General features: G+C 42.1%; 1 protein-coding gene across 4 annotated transcripts in view; it reads right to left on the minus strand.

Annotated features, from left to right (window-relative positions):
• Nucleotides 1–13,439: 13,439 nt before the first annotated feature.
• Nucleotides 13,440–24,229, minus strand: part of LOC100339265 (pancreatic triacylglycerol lipase) — a 101,293-nt gene continuing 90,503 nt past the window's right edge. For all 4 annotated transcript variants that reach the window (XM_008270572.5, XM_089313970.1, XM_089313971.1 and 1 more), the window contains 4 exons: nt 22,315–22,444; nt 21,159–21,267; nt 20,428–20,592; nt 13,440–13,711 (listed from right to left, as the gene is read on the minus strand). In XM_008270572.5, coding sequence (XP_008268794.3) covers nt 13,648–13,711; nt 20,428–20,592; nt 21,159–21,267; nt 22,315–22,444 — 468 coding nt within the window. In that variant the 3' untranslated portion in view covers nt 13,440–13,647. The remainder of the gene's footprint in view (nt 13,712–20,427; nt 20,593–21,158; nt 21,268–22,314; nt 22,445–24,229) is intronic.

Here is a 24,229-nt window from a genome sequence, read left to right on the forward strand (position 1 = left end):
GCCTGTGTTTCCTACTGAGAGAGAGGCACCCAGCACTCATGAATTCCATTTTTGGATTTTATAAGAGCAAGGAATAGGCATCTATTATTTTAAGTCAGGATTATGGCAATTAGCATTACTTTATCAAACACGGTTATTGCTTATAAACTGTTTCTCGAAATTCTAGGAACAGTTCAAGTACAAAGTACCCAACCCTGGGCTGTGAATTTCACCAAGAAACTTGGAGGGGCTTATGCAGAACATTAACACTTTGATGAATTCTCTTCTCCTAACACTTGGTATTCAAAGTTCCCTTTCCCGCTACTTTCCAAATTATAAGAAAGTAACTGTTCAGTTCTTCCCTTCACTTTGGTGGAATTTCAATTTTAATGAACATTTTGCAGTTCAGTCTCTGGTAGTAACCACTGTTTCACAGGCAATCTGACGCCATGTTTGCCCCAAAGTTTGGTGGAAATTCTTTGTTGCCCTGGCTCCCAGGTGCAATTCACACGATATTGGAGGAATTCATTGCTCTGAATCCATAGGAGATTCTGAAATACCAGCGGTGAGGGGGCTACTGCCCAGAACGTGCTTTCTCCCAGTCTCTGTAGCTCCTCACATCTTAGGACTAAAGGCTAGGATGTGGCCCTGTGGGTGACAGAGCCACAGTGGCACTCCCCAGTTGCCTCATGGCATTGGAAGCTGACGTGGGCGCTCTGGGAAGACAAATCCCACGTGTCCTGGATCAGCAGAACATTACATAACAGTGCCTCAACTTTCACTCTGAGGCCTTGTACATTTAAAAATAAACATGTCAAGCTTGGGCGTTTACTCACTTACATGTGGGATCTGATTCTGGAAAGCTGGGGACCCCAAACTCCAGGTGAGGGAAAGGACATCCCTCGAACACCTGTGTGCCCAGTTAGCTAACACGTTAGACAAACGGAGTTACATTTACTTAACCTTCAGAGAGCCCGGCCTGGCCTCGCTCTCTAGCTCAGCCTCATGGGAGGGCCTCTGATGGGGACTCTCAAACTGCCCTGCGCAGAAAATACTGAGATAATCCGAGCGTTGTTTTGCGTCACACCTTCCTAAGCAACCGCCCTGTCCAAAGAGGGCCTAGCTCACCCAGGCCAGCCAGTGGAATGAAGTCAGCTCTCTCCTGGTAGACAGGAGCATCGTTTACTATGTGGAGCAGGATAACAAGCGTGCCTACCATGCTATATCATTCTGTACGCTTTTTGCATTTAATTTCCCACCAAATCTATGGAGCATTTAGCAATTTTTCTTCTGAAGACAAAGAGACTCAGGGAGTTTAAGCTACGTTCCCAGGGACACAGGTGGAAGGTGGCAGAGCTAAGTGTAGAGGAACGAAATCTTTCCACCAGCCGCAGATGACTTGTTGGTGTCGTCCACAGAAGGCCAGGGTCTCTCAGGCCATGTGGGTATAGCTGATCTAAAGTATGGGCGAGGTTGGTACAGCAGGTGTTTGAGTACGAATGTGTATGCGGGTGTGTGAGTCTGGGTGACTGCTTTCCAGAACAATCCACACATTTTTTAACAGCCCTTTTTTTGTGTGTTTCATTTGTATTTTGCATTTCTACCCCTCCTGCAGAAAATGGGCATTTTTATCACATTAATGCAACATTTGTGACAGTGAATGTAGCATCATTTCTTTCCTGGGCTGTTATAGTAGTCTCCTAACTGCCCGACTGTGCCCTGGGGTGTGTGCCCACTGCACTCTGCCCAACAGTCAGTTCTAAAGTGCAGACTGTGCTGTTGTGGTCACTGTGGGAATCTCTCATTGCAGACCTTAGAGGAAAAGCTTCAACTTCTCGCCTTTCCATCTGAGGTTCGCTGTGGATGTATCATCTAGACCCTTCTCAACAGGACGTGGAACATCCTCCAGGGTGGCTCATACGTTAGGCCAACCCAAGTCTTAAAATTTTAGGAAGATCAGAATAATTTGAAGTGTCTCTTCTGATCACAGGAGTGTAACACTGTAAATCAACAACAGGAAGAAATCCAGAAAATTTACAACCACGTGCAAATAAAGCAACATGAGCCTCAGCAATAAATGGGCCAATGGAGAAATTAAAAAGGAATCTAGCCGGCGCCGCGGCTCAATAGGCTAATCCTCTGCCTTGTGGCGCCGGCACACCAGGTTCTAGTCCCGGTTGGGATGCCGGATTCTGTCCCGGTTGCCCCTCTTCCAGGCCAGCTCTCTGCTGTGGCCAGGGAGTGCAGTGGAGGATGGCCCAAGTGCTTGGGCCCTGCACCCCATGGGAGACCAGGAAAAGTACCTGGCTCCTGGCTTTGGATCAGCACGATGCGCCGGCTGCAGCGCGCCGGCTGCAGCGTGCCGGCCGCGGCGGCCATTGGAGGGTGAACCAACGGCAAAAAGAAGACCTTTCTCTCTGTCTCTCTGTCTCTCACTGTCCACTCTGCCTGTCAAAAAAAAAAAAAAAAAAAGGGAAATCTAAAAGTTTACTGACAAATCAAATGGAAACAACATATGAAAGCCTATGGTATACAACAAAAGCATTTCTTTTCTTTTCTTTTTTTTCTTTTCTTTTCTTTTTTGACAGGTAGGGTTAGGCAGTATGAGAGACAGAGAGAAAGGTCTTCCTTCAGTTGGTTCACCCCCCAAATGGCCGCTAAGCTGGCTGGTGTGCTGCGCCGATCCGAAGCCAGGAGCCAGGCACCCCCTCCTGATCTCCCATGCGGGTGCAGGGGCCAAGTACTTGGGCCATCCTCCACTGCACTCCCGGGCCACAGCAGAGAGCTGGACTGGAAGAGGAGCAACCGGGACAGAACCGGCACCCCAACCAGGACTAGAACCCAGAGTGCTGGCACCACAGGCGGAGGATTAGCCTAGTGAGCCCCGGCGCTGGCCAACAAAGGCATTTCTAAAAGGGAAATTCATAACAAAAGGCACTTACCTCAGAGAAGGGGATATCCCACAAATAAACAACCTACAGATGCACTCCAAGGAAGTAGAAAAATAGCAAGGTAAACTCAAAATTAGTAGAAAGAAGAAAATAATAAAGATCAGAGCATAGATAAATGAAATAGAGGCCAAAAATATAGAAGGTCAACAAAACAGTTGATGTGTGAACGGATGAACAAAATTGACAAACCCTTACCTATGATACCTAAGAAAAAGAGAAGGAAGACGTGCAGAAGCACAGAGATGGAGAAGCAGACGTGACAGCTGGTATCGCAGAAACATAAAGGGGCACAGGGGATTACTGTGAACTATTTCACGTCAACAAACTGGTAACCTAGAAGAAATGGGTTACTCCCCAGACGCATACACCCTACCCAGGTCAAATGATTAAGAAGTAGAAAATCTGAACTGAACAATGAGTGATGAAAATGAAATAATAATTTAAAAAGTCTCCAGTAAAAGAAAACCCCAAGACCTGATAGCTTCACCGCTACATTCTACCAATTTTAAAGGAATAATACCAATTCTTCTCTAGCCAAGAAAACTAAAGATGAAGAAATACTTCTCAGCTCATTCTATGAGGCCAGCATTATCCTGACCCCAAACCCAGACAAGAACACACACACACAAAAGAAAACATTAAGCCAATATCCCCAATGAACATAGACACAGAAATCTTCAACAAAATACCAGCAAACCCAATGCACTAGCATGAGAAAATGACCACCATGACCCACTGAAATTCATCCTAGAGATGCAAAAAATGATTCAACATATGCAAAACAGTAAGTGTGATATGTCACACTAATAGAAAAAAAGGATGAAAAACTATGATCATTTCAATAGATACAGCACTGACAAAATCGACATCACTTAATGGTAAACACTCTGAACAAATGAAGTACAGAAGCAATATTTTGAAGCTTATAATTTGTGAAAGAGACTTTATTACCTGACTTAATAAAGTTGGTTGTGAGACGCACACGGTATGACACCTTCTGGCTTTGCCAGCTCCTCTGGGAGAATCCTGAAATCCTTTCTAATAGCTGGATGCACAAATCATCTTAGTGCGCAACAAAAAAGTTGATGGTGAAGTATTGATTCGATCTCATTTTTTCTTTCCTTTTCTCACTGTCTCTCTCATTTTAAAAGTTATTTGAAAGGTAGACTTAAAAAGAGAGAGAGAGACAGTGAGATCTGCTGCTTTACTCCCCAGATGGCCACCTGGAACTTTAACCTGGTCTCCTCCATGGTGACAGGACCCAAGCACTTGGACCATCTTCTGCTGCTCTCCCAGGCACATCAAAGGGGGCTGGGTCAGAAGTGGAGTAGCCGAGACACAAACTGGTGCCCATATGGGATGCTGGTGTGGCAGGTGGGTGGCTTTACCCGCTACGCTACAATGCAGGCCCCTATTCTCCTCTTTTATGCCGTGTCATTTTCCCTCTTTCATCACACCTCCCAGCATCCACACTGTGATCGCCAAGTATGTTGAATTTTGTGTTTTCTTTCTTCCTCATCCTTTGCAGTTGAAAAATTTTGTTATTCCATTCTTTAAAAGTACTCTACTTGGAAGCCATGCCATACTCTTGAGAGCTGGTGTTTTGAAAGGATGTCAGAGTGACTGTAAAATGGGCCAAGTGTGTATATGACAAGGTAGATCAGGTTTTTTACAGTCAATTATTATAATTATTATATTATATAATTATTATTGTTGATCTCTATAAAGTACTTGATTCACACTTAAACATTAGCATAGGTATGTGTTTATAGAGGAAAATATAGAATATAGAGGGTTTGGTATTAACCATGGTTTAAGCCATTCACTGGGGGGTGGTAGAACATATCACCTGCCAATAGGGGGCGCCTATGGTACTGGAAAGGAAGAACCTGCAAATCAAAACCTTCAGAAACTTTTATAGGGGTTCACTAGAGTCTTTGAATGAATATCAAGCTATGCATGCAGACAGTAGGATTCCCTAAGTCTTGCCAAATAATGCCCGTCTCCTCAGCACCAATTACTGAGAGAATGTGCAACCTGAACTGGAGCTCACACATGATTAGGAGATGTTTAGGCCACGAGAGGAAGCGCTTTCACTGCATCGTCAGTGCATTGAGTAGACACTTCCACAAGGGAAGAGTAAGATTAAACAACCTTTGAGAAAAGGTTAACCTCAGCCTGCCTTAACGAACAGAATGAACCTCTAAGCTAAGTTGACTTGCAAATCAACTATCCACTTGCCTCCTACAATAGAAACATAAAAAAATTCAAGCTCTGAACCGATCTTTGATAGAAGACAACAATGTACTCAATAATGTAAAACTTTTTTTGAAAAGATTTATTTATTTATTTATTTATTTGAAAGGCAGAGTTACAGAGAGGGAGAGACAAAGAAAGATCTTCCATCTGTTGGTAACGGGCAGGGCTGGGCCAGGCTGCAGTCACCGTGTGGGTGGCAGGGACCAGGAACTTGGGCCATCTTCTGCTGCTTTCCCAGGTGCACTTGCAAGGAGCTGGATTGGAAGTGGAGCAGCCAGGACATGAACTGGTGTCCATATAGAATGCCGGTACTACAGGCTGCAGCTTAACTCACTAAGCCACAGCGCTGGCCCCTCAATAAATTAAATAGTAAAATTAATAGTGTCCTGCATTTTATCACAAATTATTAGACATGCAAAGAAGCAGGAAGATAACACATCAGCTGAGCGTGGAATAGCTTATTAGCATCTAAGCAGGGGTAGAGAGTAGGCAATTATTCTGGAGTTCAGATGAGAAGTCCAGAAAAGAGATTCGAACTTGAGATACATCGGTTTCACATGAAGCCATCAGTCTTGATATGATCGCTTACAGAGATGTTCAAGTATTCAGCCCTGAGGCACTGCAATGCCGCAGGGAAACATAAGGAAACATGAGAAAGTGGTGTCATGGAGACAAACAGAAGGAGGAGGAGGAGGAGGAGGAGGAGGAGGAGGAGAGGAAGGAGGAAGAAGGAGAAGGAAAAAGAGTTTCAAGGATGTGGGGTGACCAAGAGGCACTAGGTAAGAGTGAGAGCTACTGATTCAAGTGGAAACATGACATAAAGCAGTGATTTGTTTGTGGGAAAGCTGATTAAAAGAGATTTCAACCATTGTTATGAGTTACAAAATAATGATTACCTGTACAAATTCAGTAGCCAACGGGACCAAAATGTGTAAAACTCTCCATCTTGCTTCTATTCTGAACATGAGTGGAACTATTCAACTGCAATGTGAGACTTGTCTAGCGCCTTCTTGATAATTTCCCACAGTGTGCCCATAATACCATATCATATCCCTCAGTATCATCTGATGTAGTATTTGGCTGAAAGTCCTTTTTTTTTTGTTTTCTCTCCAAAAGTTGTATGCACCAATATCATTATGGCTGGTTCTATAGATTACTTTGTCACAATGTGATTTTTCAACAGTTTCACTACAAGAAATGTTATTATGACTAATGACTTGGGTTGATTCCCATCTATACTCACAAGATTAATTGATTTTATCCTGTAAAGCAATCTTGTTACTTCTGGGGGTAAGGAGGAGCAAACAATATGCATAACTTAGCTGACTCAGGTATTATTCAAAAATATTATGAAAATAGCACTATTGTCAATTCTACTTTGGACAAATACTCATGGCTAAAACCACTGCAGACTGGGATTAGTGGAGAAGACCTTGCATAGACATATCCAGGTCTAGTGTGATCCAGGTTTAGCTAATTAATATTGTGCACCCTATTAGCACCATCCTATTTTCCACTTCCTCCAAGATATAAAAATTCACAAGTGGGCTTCTCACTGGAGTTGTGACCACTGTCTTGATTTATGAACTTATTTTGAGCTATGGTATTTATGTTACTATTTTCATCAGTGCTTTTTCAATTTAATGGGTCATGGTAAGTCATTGATCCTTTTTATTACTCTCCTCCTAAAATGAGAAAATAACTCAACAGAATAGGAATAATATAAAAAACAAATTTAATACACATGAGTAAACAACTATACGTGAATGATGTGAAAATATATTAGACACAAAACTGTTTTCTGCTAAGGAAATTGTGCCAAAGCAAGTGTTAGGTACCATCTGTGACATGTAAGTCACAGTTATTAAGAAGATAAAGTTATCTGTGAAAATACTAATAAATTGTACATCTCACACATCTCAAGCGCAGGTGAAAAGATAATTTCATCATATTCTTTATGAAAACTGGTAAATCATCTCACTTGATACGAAAATGGTTCCCAGCCGGCGCAGTGGCTCAATAGGCTAATCCTCTGCCTTGCGGTCCCGGCACACCAGGTTCTAGTCCTGGTCGGGGCACTGGATTCTGTCCTGGTTGCCCCTCTTCCAGGCTAGCTCTCTGCTGTGGCCAGGGAGTGCAGTGGAGGATGGCCCAAGTGCTTGGGCCCTGCACCCGCATGGGAGACCAGGAGAAGCACCTGGCTCCTGAATTCAGATTAGCGCGATGCGCCGGCCGCAGCGTGCCGGCCGTGGCGGTCATTGGAGGGTGAACCAAAGGCAAAAGGAAGACTTTTCTCTCTCTCTCTCTCTCTCTCTCTCTCTCACTGTCCACTCTGCCTGTCAAAAAAAAAAAAAAAAAAAAACAAGAAAAGAAAATGGTTCCCATTTCCTACCCTTCTCTCTATCCCATGCCTTTTGCAATAAGGCTTTGTATCTCCTCTGATCAAAAAGTAGAGTTTATTTATTCATCCTTGAACTTTGGCTTGCTCTGAGACATGCTTTGTCTGCTAGAATGAGGTAAAAATGATGCTTTGCAAGTGCTGATCCCAGGCCTCAACAAGGCTTTCTAGGTTACATACATTTCCTTGAATGCCTGGGAGCCCAAGATCAACACTGCAGCAAGTCTGCTAGAGGACATGAGAGCATGTAGCGGGGTGCGAAAGCAGACAAGGCCATCTAAACTCATTCAGCCTCTGCCAGCCCACCAGCTGCCCACAGACACATGAGGTCTGCAGTAGGCAAGGTGTCAGGAGCTGATATTTTAAAGGTAACTGACACCAATTGCAGCCTATTGAGTGAGTTGCGTGACTGTTTTCTGGAATTCACAGGATATGGATTCTCTACTATTCATTTTTTCCCATTCCTGCATATTGAGGTAAAATGTCACTACCTAAATTGGTCATTAAGATCCCAGGATTGAAGCTCCACTTGACTGGTGGGCACAGGCAGGGTGGCAGTGTAGGCTGCTAAAATCCTCACCATCTGCAAATAAGACCCTTGTGCTAGGATGAGCTGGTCATGGGCGTGGTAGTTGGACATCAGATGACCTCTATGCAATGAGGTTCACTGTGAAACATGGCGGGACCCGGCCCCTGCTCTTTATATTGGCTCTGGAGTCTCAGGATGCACCATAAAAAACAGAAACATTACTCTCTAGAGAACTGAGTACCCCACTTTCTGGGACTGTGACTTTTACATGCATTAGTATTAGTCCATGGGAGCTGCAAATACAAAAAATTATGAATTTTAACTGAAAATTATTTGGAATTAAAATGGGCAGTATGTGTATTCCAGATTAACAAGACTATTCATCTCAACTGTACCTGTAAAACCCAGGTTTTGGTTGGGTTAAGCCCCAGCCATTGTGGGAGTTTGGGGAGTGAACCAGCAGATGGGAGATGCAGTCTCTTTCTCTCTTTCTCACTCTGTCTCCCCCTCTTCCTTTCTCGCTGCCCCCTTTCCCTCTCTCTAAATCTCTGTGTGTCTACCTCTTGAATAAAATAAACAAATAAAACTTAATATCAAAAAGTACAAGGGAAAACTAGAACCTAATCTTTTCTTTTTTTTTTTTTTTTTGACAGGCAGAGTGGACAGTGAGAGAGAGAGAGAGACAGAGAGAAAGGTCTTCCTTTGCCGTTGGTTCACCCTCCAATGGCCACCGTGGCTGGCGCGCTGCGGCCGGCGCATCACGCTGATCTGAAGCCAGGAGCCAGGTGCTTCTCTTGGTCTCCCATGCGGGTGCAGGGCCCAAGCACTTGGGCCATCCTCCACTGCCTTCCCGGGCCATAGCAGAGAGCTGGCCTGGAAGAGACTAGACCGGGACTAGAACCCGTGTGCTGGCACCTCTAGGCAGAGGATTAGCCTATTGAGCCGCGGTGCCAGCCCTAAGCTACATTTCTATGGATATATTGTTTTATGCATGTTCCAGAAATGATATGAAATTCCTAGAAATCCAATGGATCATCAGTCATCAAAGCCATAACGAGAGACATTCAAATTGCAAAGCAGATTGGGAAATTGGTGACTTAAGGCTGTAGGCAGCCTTTTCAGTTCAGCTGTACAAGAATCTCTAACACAATGAGACTTACCAGTGAGACATTTCCATTGACAGGATAATGCTGGAACTAGAATTACACAATCAGTAGCTTCTGGAGCATTCTAGAGCTGTGACACTAAACCTAGTCCTTTGCATGACTTTAGGGATACTTTCATCTACTCTATGGCTAACATTAGCAACATTCCTAAAGCAACTATTGCTCAAATTGTACTTGTGGTTCCTGTTCCAGAGTCAGACATCTAGAGTCATTTGTTCTTACTCCAGCTTTAGTTTGACACTGTCATTTCTCTAGGTAATAGAATTGCTACCTACTAGGTACACAAGAAGGAGTCTGTGTAGTTGCTAGCCTTCCTTGTTGCACATAAATAACTAGAATGAACATCTTAAATGGGTAGATTTTGGCTTAAGTGAGCACAGTCCTTGATCTATTTTCTATTTTTGTTGGTTTGCTTCATGGACAGCCTGTCATGTTCCAAACTCTTGGCATTATTATTGTGATTGTCCTAATAATTGTCTCTCAGTGTGCTATATCTTTTCAGAAGTCTTACATATCTACACACATCTATCTGCTGAATGAACAATGGCCTCCATCTCTGGTTGCCATGATGAAAATTCAAGGAAATGCATGATAATGATGACACTGCAACCTGTGCATGATGTGTTGAGACTGATACCCAACACAAAGGTGACTGAGAGTAGTGTTCATGTCCTAAGCAGAAGCTGATGAAAACAAATTTTATGAAAGTCCATTGTTTTGGTTTAGCTTTTTGTAAGTAGACACCAGTAGGCCAACCAAAGTGAAATAGAGTCAGTTTTTTTACGTGCCACATAATCAAATTGAACCTTAAAAACACATCACTTTTCAAAAATAACCTAGGAGACTTCCGTCAACCTGAGTCAGTGGAAGAAGTCCCCTCTGTTTTAACTTTAAAGAAAAGTAAGTTTGAAATGACCAATCTGCTTTTTGTTCCCTTGTCCTCTGCTTTCATCTGCCCTTTTCTGTTTATGAAGCCATGGACCTCTGCTCAGTTCATCAGAGCACTAACTCTAGCTTACACGATGAGATGTTGTCTACTTCTACAACTGCAACACATGCCAGTTAGACCTTTCACACCTGACACTGTGTAGATCACAGACAAAACATGTTAAATTTTTACTAGCTAGCATTTGAGAAGTTATTTTCTATTGTTTCTAGCCTTCATTGGCTACAGTGTGTGTGTGTGTGTGTGTGTGTGTGTCTGCGTGTGTGTGTGGGTGTGTGAGAGAGAGAGAGAAAGAGACTGAGAGAGAGAGAGAGACAGAGAGAGTTGGTACAAAATAAATACCTTCATAGAGTCTTGAACTTTGGCTGCCATTAGGTAGGGTTGAATCCTAATGTTTTACAGAAGGAATGGTGAGGCCACTGAGTAGTGAGTAGTCTGGCAGATGAAAACAAAAACAGAGCAGGATGGAAAATTTCACATCTAAGATGCGCTTTCTAAAATCTAGATCCACCACTAACTAACCGCGTATCTTAGGCAGGTTTTCAAAACTCCATGCTTCTGTTGCTTCATCAGGAAAAGGGTAAATATGTCTAAGGCTCCTAGAATAGTGTCTCATACACCTTAAGCACACTGCATGTGCTGGACAAAACAAAAGCACGGATTTGGCAGTCAACTGCCTTCTAAAAGTTTCCACTCAAAGGAGCATTCTGAAACTGGGAATCTAACACAATCCACTCTTTATACCAAATCTTGGGAAAAAAAAGAAATACAGTCAGCAGGAAATGTTTTGACAATCACGAGCCAAAGGTGCTTCATTTAAATATAGGTGGGTCATCTTTGACACAGGGCTCTTGCCTTAAGGGAAGTAAAAAAAATCCGATTTAGACTGCAACAATAAGAGTATTTCTAAACACTTACTAATCTAAAAAAAAATAGGTAAATAATTTAATTAATTTACAGGAGACAAAACATCTTACATATAGTTTCATTATGAAGAAAGTGATTACTCTTCTTAAGGGATTTTAACAGATGTATTATTAAAAATTACTTTAAACTTCTTTGTTCCATCTTCTAACTTAAGTATATTCACAGATAATCTTTTTATTCATAACTCATCATTATTACTAATGCTAACTGAAACCTTCATGAAGTACTCTTAGGAATTATAATTATACAAATGCTTGCAGTACTCACATATTTTAGGTATTGTGCTAGCTTCGTTGCAAAGGCATCCAGGACATTAAAAAATGCAGAAGATGCCAAGGCTTGTATGTGGAAACCAGATCCGTGTCACTAACTCTGAGTTCCTGTGACCAATTGGATGTCTGAACAGCCTCTCAAATGTGACACAATTAGAACTCAACTCCTTAGCTCCCTCCTCGAACCTCTTCCTCCCAGGGCAATTCCTCTTTCAGTCAATGGCAACTCCACAAGTCCAGTTGCAAGGATGACCCAGGGGTCACTCTTGGATCCATGTTTTCTTTTTTCTTCCATATACTTATGGGATGGTGGCCCTGTCCTGTGTTCTGGAGTGTACTCTGACTGGCTTAAGCCAATGAATACATTCAATTTCCTTTGCCACAGGCCAAAAAGAATCTCGATTTTTGTTTGTTTAAGGGAAAATAGCATGGGAGATATGCATTGTGTCTCTTACTGGATGTAGAAGAGGAGGTCTGTAGAAGTGTAGTATGCAGCCATGTTCCAACTCAGGGGGGAGCCAGCCTTGGTACAGAACCATCAACACAGACAACAGAGCATGGGGACCGAAAGCAAGTGGCCCCGAAGGCCACTGAGCACTGGGTCAACATGAACAGACGCCTGCCCCTCTCCACCTCTGGATTCCCCAGTCGTGTGCCCCAAGGTATTCCCTTGCTGAGTTGGAGATTTTGGTTTAGGAAAGTACAAGCATCCTAATTGATACAGATTGATCATCCTAAGAATAAGTTCTCACATATAGATTGACCATCCTAAGAACAAGTTCTCATGTATAGATTGATCTTCCTAAGAACAAGTTCTCATGTAGACTGATCATCCTAAGAACAAGTTCTCATGTAGATTGATCATCCAAAGAACAAGTTCTCATGCACAGATTGATCATCCTAAGAACAAGTTCTCATGTACAGATTGATCATCCTAAGAACAAGTTCTCATGTAGATTGATCATCCTAAGAACAAGTTCTCGTGTTTTGATCAACCTGAACCTACTCCTATTTCGTGAATCGTGGAAGGAAAGATGTCTTCAGTTTCTCATTTATTTCATGCCCCTGTGCCTTTGTCTATGTTGGTCCTGCCCTCTGGAATCCCCTCCTACCATGTTTCCTTGGCAAATCCCCACCTCTTTTAAGGCCTAGAACAGATCCCTCACTCTTTTAGGACACTGTTGTTTGTACATAGACTAATTTTAAATATCTGATGCTAGTGGATTGATTGATCAATTCATTCATTCCTTCAAAAAATATTTGTTTTTTCTCCACATGCAGGCATATACTAGCATAAACAGTAAACAACTCCTTAAGGAGTTTACCAATGGGACACTACAGCAGGGAAACAAGTATTGAGAGGGGGGAGGTCAGGGGTCATTGGGAGGGTAGGGGGGAGCCCTCCAAACCAGTTTTAGGAGCTGTGAATACCAGGCTTCCAGGAGGAAGTGATGTCTATGCAGAGATTCAAAAACCAGTTAGAACTGAGCAGACAGGAAGCCCGTGGAAAGACCACTCCAGGAAGAAAAGGAGTTGGTGCAGATGTCCAGCAGCATCTGAGATCAAGGCCCTCTTGGGGGACAGGCCAGCATATGGAGTTCCAGTAGTGACACAACATGAGATGAGGCTGGAGACCGAGGTGAGGTCCCAGCCAAGGGGGACTGTGCAGAGCCCACTAAGGAATGCTGGTACTGTCTTCCTCCCAGTGAGAGGACGCTTGCTTTGTGCTTCAGTAAGTTCAACCAGGCTGCAGTTGTGTGGGGTCCGGGGAAACTCCACCAGGTACAGGGAGACCAGTGAGGAAGCATCAGGTATGTCCTATCCTCCTCACCTCTGCGTTCTCTCTCCTGAGATACCAGATTGTGAGCGGACACAGAACCTACATCCAATGGAATAAGTGGGTAAGGTTGGCACTTTCCATGTGGACCTTCTGAGAGGCGTCACTCGGGGCCTGGGAACCTGCCTTTAATGTCATGGTGACATCAGGAGTATTGGTGGACATGATGACACTGTTTCAAGTTCAATTGCCACACAGCAGGTAACAAAATTTATTAGTCAACTGTGATTCTTCAGACCAACTGCAGACTTCATATTTTAATTACTTTATCTGGAAGTTTCACTAGAAATAACGAGCAGTGAGGACAAAGGAGGGGTGTATTGCTTGAGCGGTAGCTTTTATTTTATTAGCAGGAAGAGTCCGTGGTCACTGTCAGCAGCCTCCTAACAGGGGGAGAGGGTGAGCAGCACGTCCTCCCTCACAGTGTCTGTGCTGCAGAACTTGTACCTGTGAAGGGAAAACAGCACAAAGTCACCTCTTCCTGGTGCACAGTGATTTGCTGATCAGAAAGAGAGTGTCTGCTCTCTCCCTCAGTCAGAACAAGGAGCATGTCCTGGGCCTGGCACTAGACACTGGCAAAAAGAGGGTCACTTCTATGTATAGGACTGAATTCTCCTTTCGAATCTGATTTTCTGGTTGTACAGTGGCAGAGGGAAGAGCTGTCAGTGGACACTCCAAATTATAGGAAGGCTTTGTCATGTGACAGCAGTTACTAAACACTTGGCACATGTCACTCAATGTAAGAGGAAGGAAAGAGTCAATAGGCTGACAAGAAATGCTCTAAATGTGAAAGGTCCTAGAGTTATGCTGACTAGCCATTCTTATTTTAAACTTTTAAATAACTGAATTGAAATGCTCAATTTTTCTCACGGATTGAACAACATCTAGCATGCTTTGGGGCTAATTTTCTTTGATAAAATGTGTTGGCCTATGTTAAACAACTAGAACATAAATAATGCTCAGGAGATTTTTTTTTTTCCTCTTCATTTCCCACCATGCAGTCTGATTGATATAGCCTTGTGAATGGCAAATTGAAGGTCAAAGTCTAAGATTAATAAAGGACATAAGAAACAAAGGACATATATTATCTCTCCATAAAAAGGTGACCTGAATCTTTGTTGTAGTCAGACTTCCTGTGAACGAATTCTGGAATTGCAGCTTCCTGTAATGATCTGTAAGATGGAGCTACTGCTACTACCCACCTTATAAGATTTACATTTGTATTTTAACAGGTTGTTAGAGATTTAATAGAATTGGAATAAACTAAGTTCTCTTTCTCTCTCACCCCTCTCCTGCCTCTCTCCATCCCTCCTAAACAAAATCAACACAATCAACTCTGAAAGCATCACTAAAATTACTGAAATCCAGGGAGTGTAGAAGCCACCCTCAGGTGTTCCTCCTGCCCCTTCACATCCCTCTTTGTCCTCCCCTCCTACCTTCTTTCCGTGAAGTAACTATTGCTTTGCTGTCATATAGTAGCTTGAATTGCCTCAACTTTTATATGCGTGAAATCAAAGATTTATATGATCTTTTAATCGAATCCCTTTGCTTCAGTATAGTCAGGTTAAGATTCATCCAGATTGATGCAGGCATCACTGCTTCATTGTCAGTCACTGTTGAGTAGCACCCTTTGTATGGTTACAACATTTTGTTTATGCATTACTCTGCTGGTAGACATTTGGGTTCTTTCCACTTCTGGCCATTACATGAAATGCTTCTATGCTGTTTACATGCTATCAAAAGGACCCAGGGAAGCCAGACCTCTCCAATTAGCACCTGTTTTCAATGCAGGCTGCTAGGGCATTGGGCAAACAGCCATCGTGACAGAAGCTGGTTTCTGAAGAAGCCCTGTTCCCCCAACCAAGACTCTGGTCTTGGGTATTTAACTAACAGCCATAACTTCCTAGCAAAATGTGGCTACCAGGTGTCCAAGAAGAAAGCACAGTTAGTCCACCAAGAAATTAATTATTTGGGGTTTGTCTTCACCTCTGAAGAACACAGATTGGCCCCAGGGAGGAGAAAATCTACGTAGCAGATTCCTACTCTTACAACTTTAAGACAGGTTATGGATCTCTAGGTACAGGGAGATACCAAAGCTTCTGCAACAGGCGGTCTCTCTCCCTCTCTCTTTTTTGACAGGCAGAGTTAGACAGTGAGAGAGAGAGAGAGAGAGAGAGAGACAGAGAGAAAGGTCTTCCTTCCATTGGTTCACCCCTCAAATGGCAGCTATGGCTGGCACACTGCGCTGATCTGAAGCCAGGAGCCAGGTGCTTCCTCCTGGTCTCCCATGCGGGTGCAGGGCCCAAGCACTTGGGTCATCCTCCACTGCCTTCCCGGGCCACAGCAGAGAGCTGGACTGGAAGAGGGGCAACCGAGACAGAATCTGGTGCCCCAACTGGGACGAGAACCCAGGGTACTGGCGCTGCAGGCGGAGGATTAGGCAAGTGAGCCTGTTAGCCCCTGCAATAGGCTCTCAAGAGCAAGCTGAACAGGGTCCCCTCCTTTGGGAAAGTGCAAAACACAGCCGTTGACCAGTTAAAAACTGTCATGACTAGGGCCCCATGCCAGGGCTGCTAAACCTAGTCCTTCAAAACAGGCAGGCACATAGACATGCTAACTGTTGCCCGAGGGGAGCACCTGTGCTGTGCTCCAAGAAATGCTTTTCAGGCCCAATTAAAGTAGATGGGTACAAAATTATATTAGAATGAGGCCAGACAACTCTGGACCAGGCTGAACAGAGTATGAATTTCTGGCCCAGCATTTGATCATGGAAATCCTAGTTATTTGTCTCCTTGGCCATGGATCTATGTATCTTCTATACTCTTTAATCTTACTGCTTCTCTTTATACTACCATGTGTCTTTTTTTTTTTTTTTTTTTTTTTTTTTTTTTTTGCCAGACAGAGTTAGACAGTGAGAGAGAGAGAGAGAGACAGACAGACAGACAGAAAGGTCTTCCTTTTTCCGTTGGTTCACCCCCCAAGTGGCCGCCAGGGCTGGCGCATTGTGGCCAGCGTGCTGCGCTGATCCAAAGCCAGGAGCCAGGTGCTTCCGCTGGTCTCCCATGCGGGTGCAGGGCCCAAGCACTTGGGCCATCCTCCACTGCACTCCCGGGCCACAGCAGAGAGCTGGACTGGAAGAGGAGCAACCGGGACAGAATCCAGTGCCCCAACCGGGACTAGAACCCAGAGTGCCAGAGCTGCAGGCGGAGGATTAGCCTAGTGAGCCGCGGCACCGGCCTCCATGTGTCTTTAATACACTCATTCATTTTTTTCTCTAACAGAATACAAGTTTCCAGCTCCAGCTGGTTGTGAGGCAGGGGTCCCAGTCCATGCTGTTGGATAATGTGACCAGCCCTCCAGGCTGTACAAAACAATCTTTTTCCAGGCCACTTCTGAACACCATAGGATGACAGCAAGAGAATACCTAAGAGTAGCTCTAAGTTCATGTCAGCCTAAAAGGAAACACAGAAAAGAGACCTTCATCCACATTACCCCTCATAAGATTATGGTTACTTCTCTTGAGGGAGGAATGTTAAGGTAGCTAGGTAAACATTAGCTGCCTTATGTATATGAGAGGCCAAAAAATGGGAATTTTTTTTTTGTGTGGATGGATGAAGGAAGAAATGTAGAAGTAAACATTGGGAGCAGAAGTATTGCTCTTGTCCTATAACCTTGTTGGGTGGGTCTTTAGGTGACTGAATGGAGGCAGAAATGTAGTAGCAAGCCTGCATTTACATATCAAAAGTCTTGCCATTGTTCAATGAACCAGTTGGGTAGACCCCAGACCTCTGGCTGGGGGCAGTTTAGGGGAATCTCATCTGCCTTGCACCAAGGGGACTTTTGGGTTCATTATGAAGTTCTGAGAGGAATTTTAGAAATTTCATAACCAAGATGTCCTCCACCTAGAGAGAAATCCCAGACAGGGAGGAGGGAGTGGGCCTATATCCAAGTCCATAAAAACTCCAGTCTGGCCGGTGCCGCGGCTCAACAGGCTAATCCTCCGCCTGCGGCACCAGCACACCAGGTTCTAGTCCCGGTCGGGGTGCCGGATTCTGTCCCGGTTGCCCCTCTTCCAGGCCAGCTCTCTGCTGTGGCCCGGGAGTGCAGTGGAGGATGGCCCAAGTCCTTGGGCCCTGCACCCCATGGGAGACCAGGATAAGTACCTGGCTCCTGCCATCGGATCAGCGCAGTGCACCAGCCGCGGCGGCCATTGGAGGGTGAACCAACAGCAAAAGGAAGACCTTTCTCTCTGTCTCTCTCTCACTGTCCACTCTGCCTGTCAAAACAAACAAACAAACAAACAAACAAAACAACAACAACAACAAAAAACTTCAGTCTGAACTCAGGGGGCTTCCATAGCCTTGGCAGCTCATGACAAGAGCCTAGGGTGATTACTGAGGCCATAAACAAGAGTGTCAACTTGTTAAGTCAACAACAGGAGTCACTGTGCACTTACTCCTCATGTAGGATCTTGTCCTTAGTGTGCTGTACATTGAGATTTAATGCTATAACTAGTACTCAAACAGTATTTTTCACTTTATGTTTCTGTGTGGGAGCAAACTGTTGAAATCTTTACTTAATATATGCTAAACTGATCTTCTGTATATAAAGAGAATCGAAAATGAATCTTGATGTGAATGGAAGGGGAGAGGGAGTGGGAAAGGGGAGGGTTGCGGGTGGGAGGGACAGTATGGGGGGGAAGCCATTGTAACCCATAAGCTGTACTTTGGAAATTTATATTCATTAAATAAAAGTTAAAAAAAAAAAAAAAAAAAACTCCAGTCTGAATGTAGATCGGGTCCTGCAGTTCTTTTACTCAGTTCTTTTACAGTTCTTTTTGCTTGCCTTGTCTATCAGGCTTATTTATTTTCATTAAACTTTATTTCAATAATAAAAGGTTGCTGTGAATGTTCATACACAATTCTTTGCATAAATATATGCTTTCTCTTCTGTTGCTAAATACTACAGGGAGATTGGTTGGTTCTTATATCTGATTGGTTGGTTCTATATCTGACTTCTATTTGTCTCCTATGCTATTGGCTTTTGCTTACCTGTTTTAATGTTCTATTTTTTATTTTGTCTCTTTTGTTGATTTGTTACCCGTAGTTCCTCATCCCACTATTTTGCTAGTTGCTTTAGAAATTATAGCACATATTTTTAACTTATCATATCCTACCCTAAAATGAAACTGTACCAATTCACATATGATATAAATACATTCCATTAGTAATTTCCATTTCTCCTTGCCTACCTTATGGCACTGTTAGCATATCTTTTATTTATATCTTCAACTCCCCAAATATTTCCATTATTTTTTCAATAGTTATGTTTAAAGATACTCAAATATTAATCAGATTTAAAAATCACATGGTTGGCAATGTAGTTACTGTCTCCTACAACTTTGGTCCCTTTCTGTAGATTCTTTTCCAACTAGTATGATTTTTCTCTACCAAAGGATCTTCCTTAACATTTCCTGCAGTGTTGCCCTGCTAGTAATAGATTTGCTCTGTTTTGGTATGTTTGAAGGGTCTTTATTTTATTGTCATCTTCTAAAGATATTTTTGTCAGTATTAATTTTATGTCAAGACAATCTCCCTTCAGTACTTTAAAGATGCTGTTCCATTGTCTTTGGGTTGCATTGTTTCTGATGCGAAATCTGCTGTAATTTTTATCTCCACTCATCTGTGTAATGTGTCTTTTTTCTCTAGTTGCTTTTAAAATTTCTTATAACTGGTTTTAATAATTTGGTTTTGATGAGCATTACAATTTTTGTGTTCATATTTATTGTGACATGCTCATATTCCTTGTTTAATTTTTTTTCTAAGTTTGTTACTTGTGGAACCATTCTTCAAATGCATGTTCATGTGCCTCCTCTAGGTATTCGAAGAAAAGTATGCATACTTTTTACCTTTGTTCTGGGAAACAGTTATTTGGAAACAGTTTGATTATTTCAGGTCTTGTCATTATACCCTAATTGTTTCCCCCTATGATGCATGATCTTCCTAATTACTCTATCCTGTGTTTCCTGAATTACACAATTTTCCTGTCTAGTTTGTGGAAAGGAATATTATTCTCAGTCCTGTAAGAGGACTGCCAAATTCTTTCAATGGGACATTTCTCTGGCTTTCTTGTTTGCTCACACATCTGTGCTGACCACTGTTCTTCCTAATATTCAAGGAGGCCTTCCAGACCTCTCAGGGTCTCCCTGTTCATCTCTCTTCTCTGGGAACCTGCCCTAGAAAATCTAGTTTCCTTGAACTTACTGATTCTTGGCTTAGTCTGTTCAGTTTTGCAAGTTTACTGGACTCTGCCTGAATTTCTCCCATCTGTATTGCATCTTGAACACACTCTCAATGCAGTCAGCGGGGGTAACTTATTAGCTCAAGTTGGTTTGATTTTGTATCGCAAGCATTATTATCCATTATTATTTGGCATTCAGTATCCTGAAAATTGTTGTTTGATAAATTTTGTCTGAATTGTTGGTTGCTTCAATTGGGAAGGTATATCTGTTCTCTGTTACTCTATCTGTGCCAGAAGCAAAAGTCCCCTCACTAGGATTTTGAGAATTTAGTTATTATATAACTACATAAAAATCAGAGTGCTGTGTGTCAGAATTTGGCTTAAAATTAAGAATTCTTAGGCTAATATTGCTTTCATTGTGTTTTAATCAGATCAATCTTTTCTGATAGCTCACCACACTCTGGTAGCACACATACTCCAGTCCTATTTAGATTGAGGGGCCAAATTGCTGATACTTTCTCTTTTTTAGGGATATCAGTCATTTAGAAAAAAAAAACCTATTTCTGTTATTTGATTAGTTCAGTGTGCTCCTAACAACTTAAATGGCAGAAGGTGGACATATTAATTACACACATAAGACACATCTGCCAAATGAGACATTCTTTTATCTTAGGGTCATGGGGCTAGATTCTCATTCTCAGACTAAATTTTGTCAGGTAGTATGACATTTATGTATTAATGTATCAATGTTGCTTTCCTTACTTTCTACACTTTCTCCTAATGAAGCAAAAGGTATTAGGAAGCAGCTGAGTCTGGACGTTGGTGAACCACGGTAGGAAGCTTAACCTAAAGAAGATTTTAGTGGGAATAGAACTGTAAAGAAGCTTCAATTCTTTGAATCACTTTGGAATTTCATTACTTACACGCTTCCATCATTTTTTTCTACTGTGATCTGGGATGCTCCCACCTTGGGTAGGGTTGGGTTGATCACATTGTTATACCAAACAAACTTAACCTTCTCCAAGTCGCCAACATCCACATCTGAGTCAACTTCATTGGTATGAGAATTGCCTGCTTTGAGAGAGCCCCTGGGGGGTTAAGATGGTAACAAAAATAAATGTGAACTTATATAAATATACATATAAATAAATATACATCCACAAACATGTATTTATTTATAAAACCAGTTTATACTTCCTTTCTAGTTCAATGATTGATAGCATTTTTTACTCTAATGTAATGAGTAAGTGTAGGTATGGATGTTAAGTCAGTAATAGCTTTTTCCATCAGTGATTAATATTTCATCTTTACTTTAAACAAAGCTTCAAACATGTCTTAGTCACAATCCCTGCACAATTTAATACATGATGACATTATATCAATCTTTTACTAGCTGTTTTGTGGAGAGAATAATTATTTATTGATTGGAAATCAGATGCCAGACATCAAAGTTAATATTGATAGTTTCTCAGGAAATAGCCAAGAAAAAAATTAGAAGCAGAATTCTGAATTGTCTGAAAGTGCAAGGGTAAAATAATTTCATCCTTCTTCTTATATATCAGAGTACTGTAAGTTCATGTATTAATGTCTATAACACACAAATACATTCCGAGCATTCTAACATTTGAGAAGCAAAGAGCAATCTGTTACTTACTTGAAAATTTCATACTGCCTAGAATTTCCTTTATTTCCAAACAAAGAAACTAGCACGTGTCCTGTAACCTTCTGTCCAGACAGTGTCACAGTCACCTGATACCTCCAACCTATATGGGAGGAAAAAAGAGGAAAATGTCAGCTTGTTGAGAAGAGGCTGAAAACAGGTTACTCGGGACCTCACGACTGCAGAATTTGAATCATTTATATATGATGTGACAAAACAGTCACAGATGTTCCTTTCTCTAAAGGTTCAGGGGACAGGCATTGGGAAGTGGGAGATACGCAGACATGTCCCAGTTGATAGATGTTTGGTCAAGCCAAGGGATTAAAAGTATCATTTGATTCCAATTTTTCAACTTAATAGCTTATTCTTGAGTGTTATAAAAATTTTATGATAAAAGATAGTGAAAGATTATAGTGTGACATATTTGTCAGTTATCATTGATGACCAAATTTTAGAGATTTATCATGTTGTTCAGTGTACATTTATCTAAAAATTCTATAATTCAACTTCCATTGTCATTGGAAATGTAGTAAGTTATTGTATTGAGAAGCAAGTTCCCTTGGTACAAGTCAGAGTGACCAGTTTTGCCATTTAGAGCTAGTATGAGCCAAAATGGGAAGGTGGTAAATTTGTCTTTAGTTTTACAATACTGTTAGCCCCACTGTCTCCATGCAAGTAGCTCTCTTCTGTGACTGAGAAAAGAACCCAGAGGCTGCTCCTGTGCCTCTCCACTCCTGTACCCTCTAATTCCATCTCCCCTGGGGTCCATCGTCCTCAATATCCTGAGACAGTCAACTCCTGCCCATCCCCAAATCTCTGTGGTTTATTGCTCCAGCGTTAGTTCTCTTCTTATACAAAACCTCAGAATGTCACTCAGTGAAATTTATGACAGAATACAAAAAGAACGGAACAGAGGAGCCCTTCTGAATTCTGCATCAGAATCAAAAGCGAAGAAATGTATTTCTGTATCATTAACTGTTCAAGACCCACACTCTGTCCTGTTACCCAAATCAGCATTATGATTTTGATAATTTTTTCATATCAGGGATAGGTATTTACAATATTTGCATTAAAAAATTTCATACATTATCAATGGACAGAAGAAAGTACATAACATTTAGAATCTAAGGTTAATAAAATAGAAACTTACGAGCAAAATTACTGGAATCCCCGGTGTTGAGATAAAATGTCTGGCCCACTTCATTTGTCTTCCTAGAAAATCTATCAGCGTAATGTCCCATCTGTGGGCAGCCTCCGTTGGAACAGGGGAAGCACTTGTTCTAGGGAAAATGAACACATGATGCAGGAGGATGCTGTGTGATTGTGCACCACCCTTTGCCACTTGTTGCTACAGTCCAAACATGCTGAAGCCAATTCTGTTCTGATGGCGAAAGAAGACTTTAACAGTGTCTCGGCAAAGGTTCGCAACACCATCTCATTGCTCGCAAAGATACATCAGCAATTTCACTGACAAATAATGCAATACTATAAAAGTCACAGGACCAGAGAAAAGACAGATTAATATAAGCAAATGTCCTCTCTTTCTGGACCAAGGGCTTATGTAAAAGGGACAGAGAGGGAGGCACAGAGCTGCGAGGATGAGCCTGCCAATTCCCACTGTGCAGGGGAAGGCTACCTCACAAGGAAGACAGCTGGTCAACTACAGGATCAATGAACCAGATGTGGTAGACGTGGCCAAGTCTCACGGTCTGCCTCCAGCAAGAGCTAAGTGGAGACTGAGCCAGCCAGGAAGAAATGGCCAAAGCTCTTTGAAGGCACAGTCTAAATCAGAAGAGAGGGAGAGCCCCAACTCTCACCTCCAAATGCCAGCAGTGTGCCCGTCAACAAGGCAGAGGGGGATACGGCCCAGAGTGCAATGGAACCAAGAGCCCCTGAACCAATGGCCCTGAGTCATTCCCTCCACTGAGCACACACTGACCAGAGCACCACCATGATCACCTGGTCTAGAGCCAGAGGCTGAGGCTGAGGTCCAAAGGTGGAGAAATGTGGAAGGGAGGACATCATTTTTATAGAAGTATTGAATATCCCTTAGAGGATTATATATATGTATATATATGTATATGTATATGATGTTATATATATATTTATATGTATATTTATACATAAAATCATGTATATGATTATATATATTTAGATATACATATGTATATGATTTATATATATTATTTTATACATATGTGTGTGCTGTGTGTGTGTATAAAAAGTCACACTAAGCTTTAACCAGAAGAGACCTAATGGTTTTATGTTTGCTTTTCTGATGACCTAGCCTTGAATCTTAGAGAAGAGAAATAAAATAAAATTATACCAAAGAAAAAAGAGGGATTTTCAATTCTTACTCTATAGACAGGCTGTAAAGTGAATATGATAGGCACCTCCTTCCCCATAATAGCTAACATTGTTAAGTGCTAATCATCACAGTTTGCTCTCTGCATTAAGTAATTAACATATATAATCTCATAATGCACTCTCACCAAATATGTTGAGTCTACCATTATTATTTGTACTTAAAGAGGAAGAAACTGCCTTAAAGAAGTGTTTTGCCCAAGTCATTTGATGGTGAAACCTGGATTTGAGTTCTTTCCCTCTTAATAACCAAAGTATGTCTCCTAGGTAATTTTGACTTCCACAGGCATTCTAATTACTTGAAATTCCTTAATAAATGATCTAAGTTATAAATTTTGATTTTAAGAAAAATATAGTGAAAAGACGAGTCTAAGAAACGCATAACAGCTACATCATATTTAAGATCACGTACATGGGGCCAGTGTGGTGGTGCAGCAGGTACAGCTACACACCCTTGGCACTGGCATCCCATTGGGTGCCAGGTCAGTTTCCCAGTATTCCACTTCCAGTCCAGCTCCCTGCTAATGTGCCTGGAAAGGCAGCAGATGATGGTACTCGGACTCCCGTCATCCATGTGGGAGACCTGGATAAGCTCCTGGCGTCAATGTGGCTCAGTGTGGCTGTAATGGCCATCTGGGGAGTGAACTAATGCATGGAAGATATCTCTCTCTCTCTCTCTCTCTCTCTCTCTCTCTCCCTCT

Source organism: Oryctolagus cuniculus, chromosome 15, assembly GCF_051225735.1.
Source record: "Oryctolagus cuniculus isolate XC-2025 breed Fujian yellow rabbit chromosome 15, ASM5122573v1, whole genome shotgun sequence".
Classification (NCBI taxonomy): Eukaryota; Metazoa; Chordata; class Mammalia; order Lagomorpha; family Leporidae; genus Oryctolagus; species Oryctolagus cuniculus.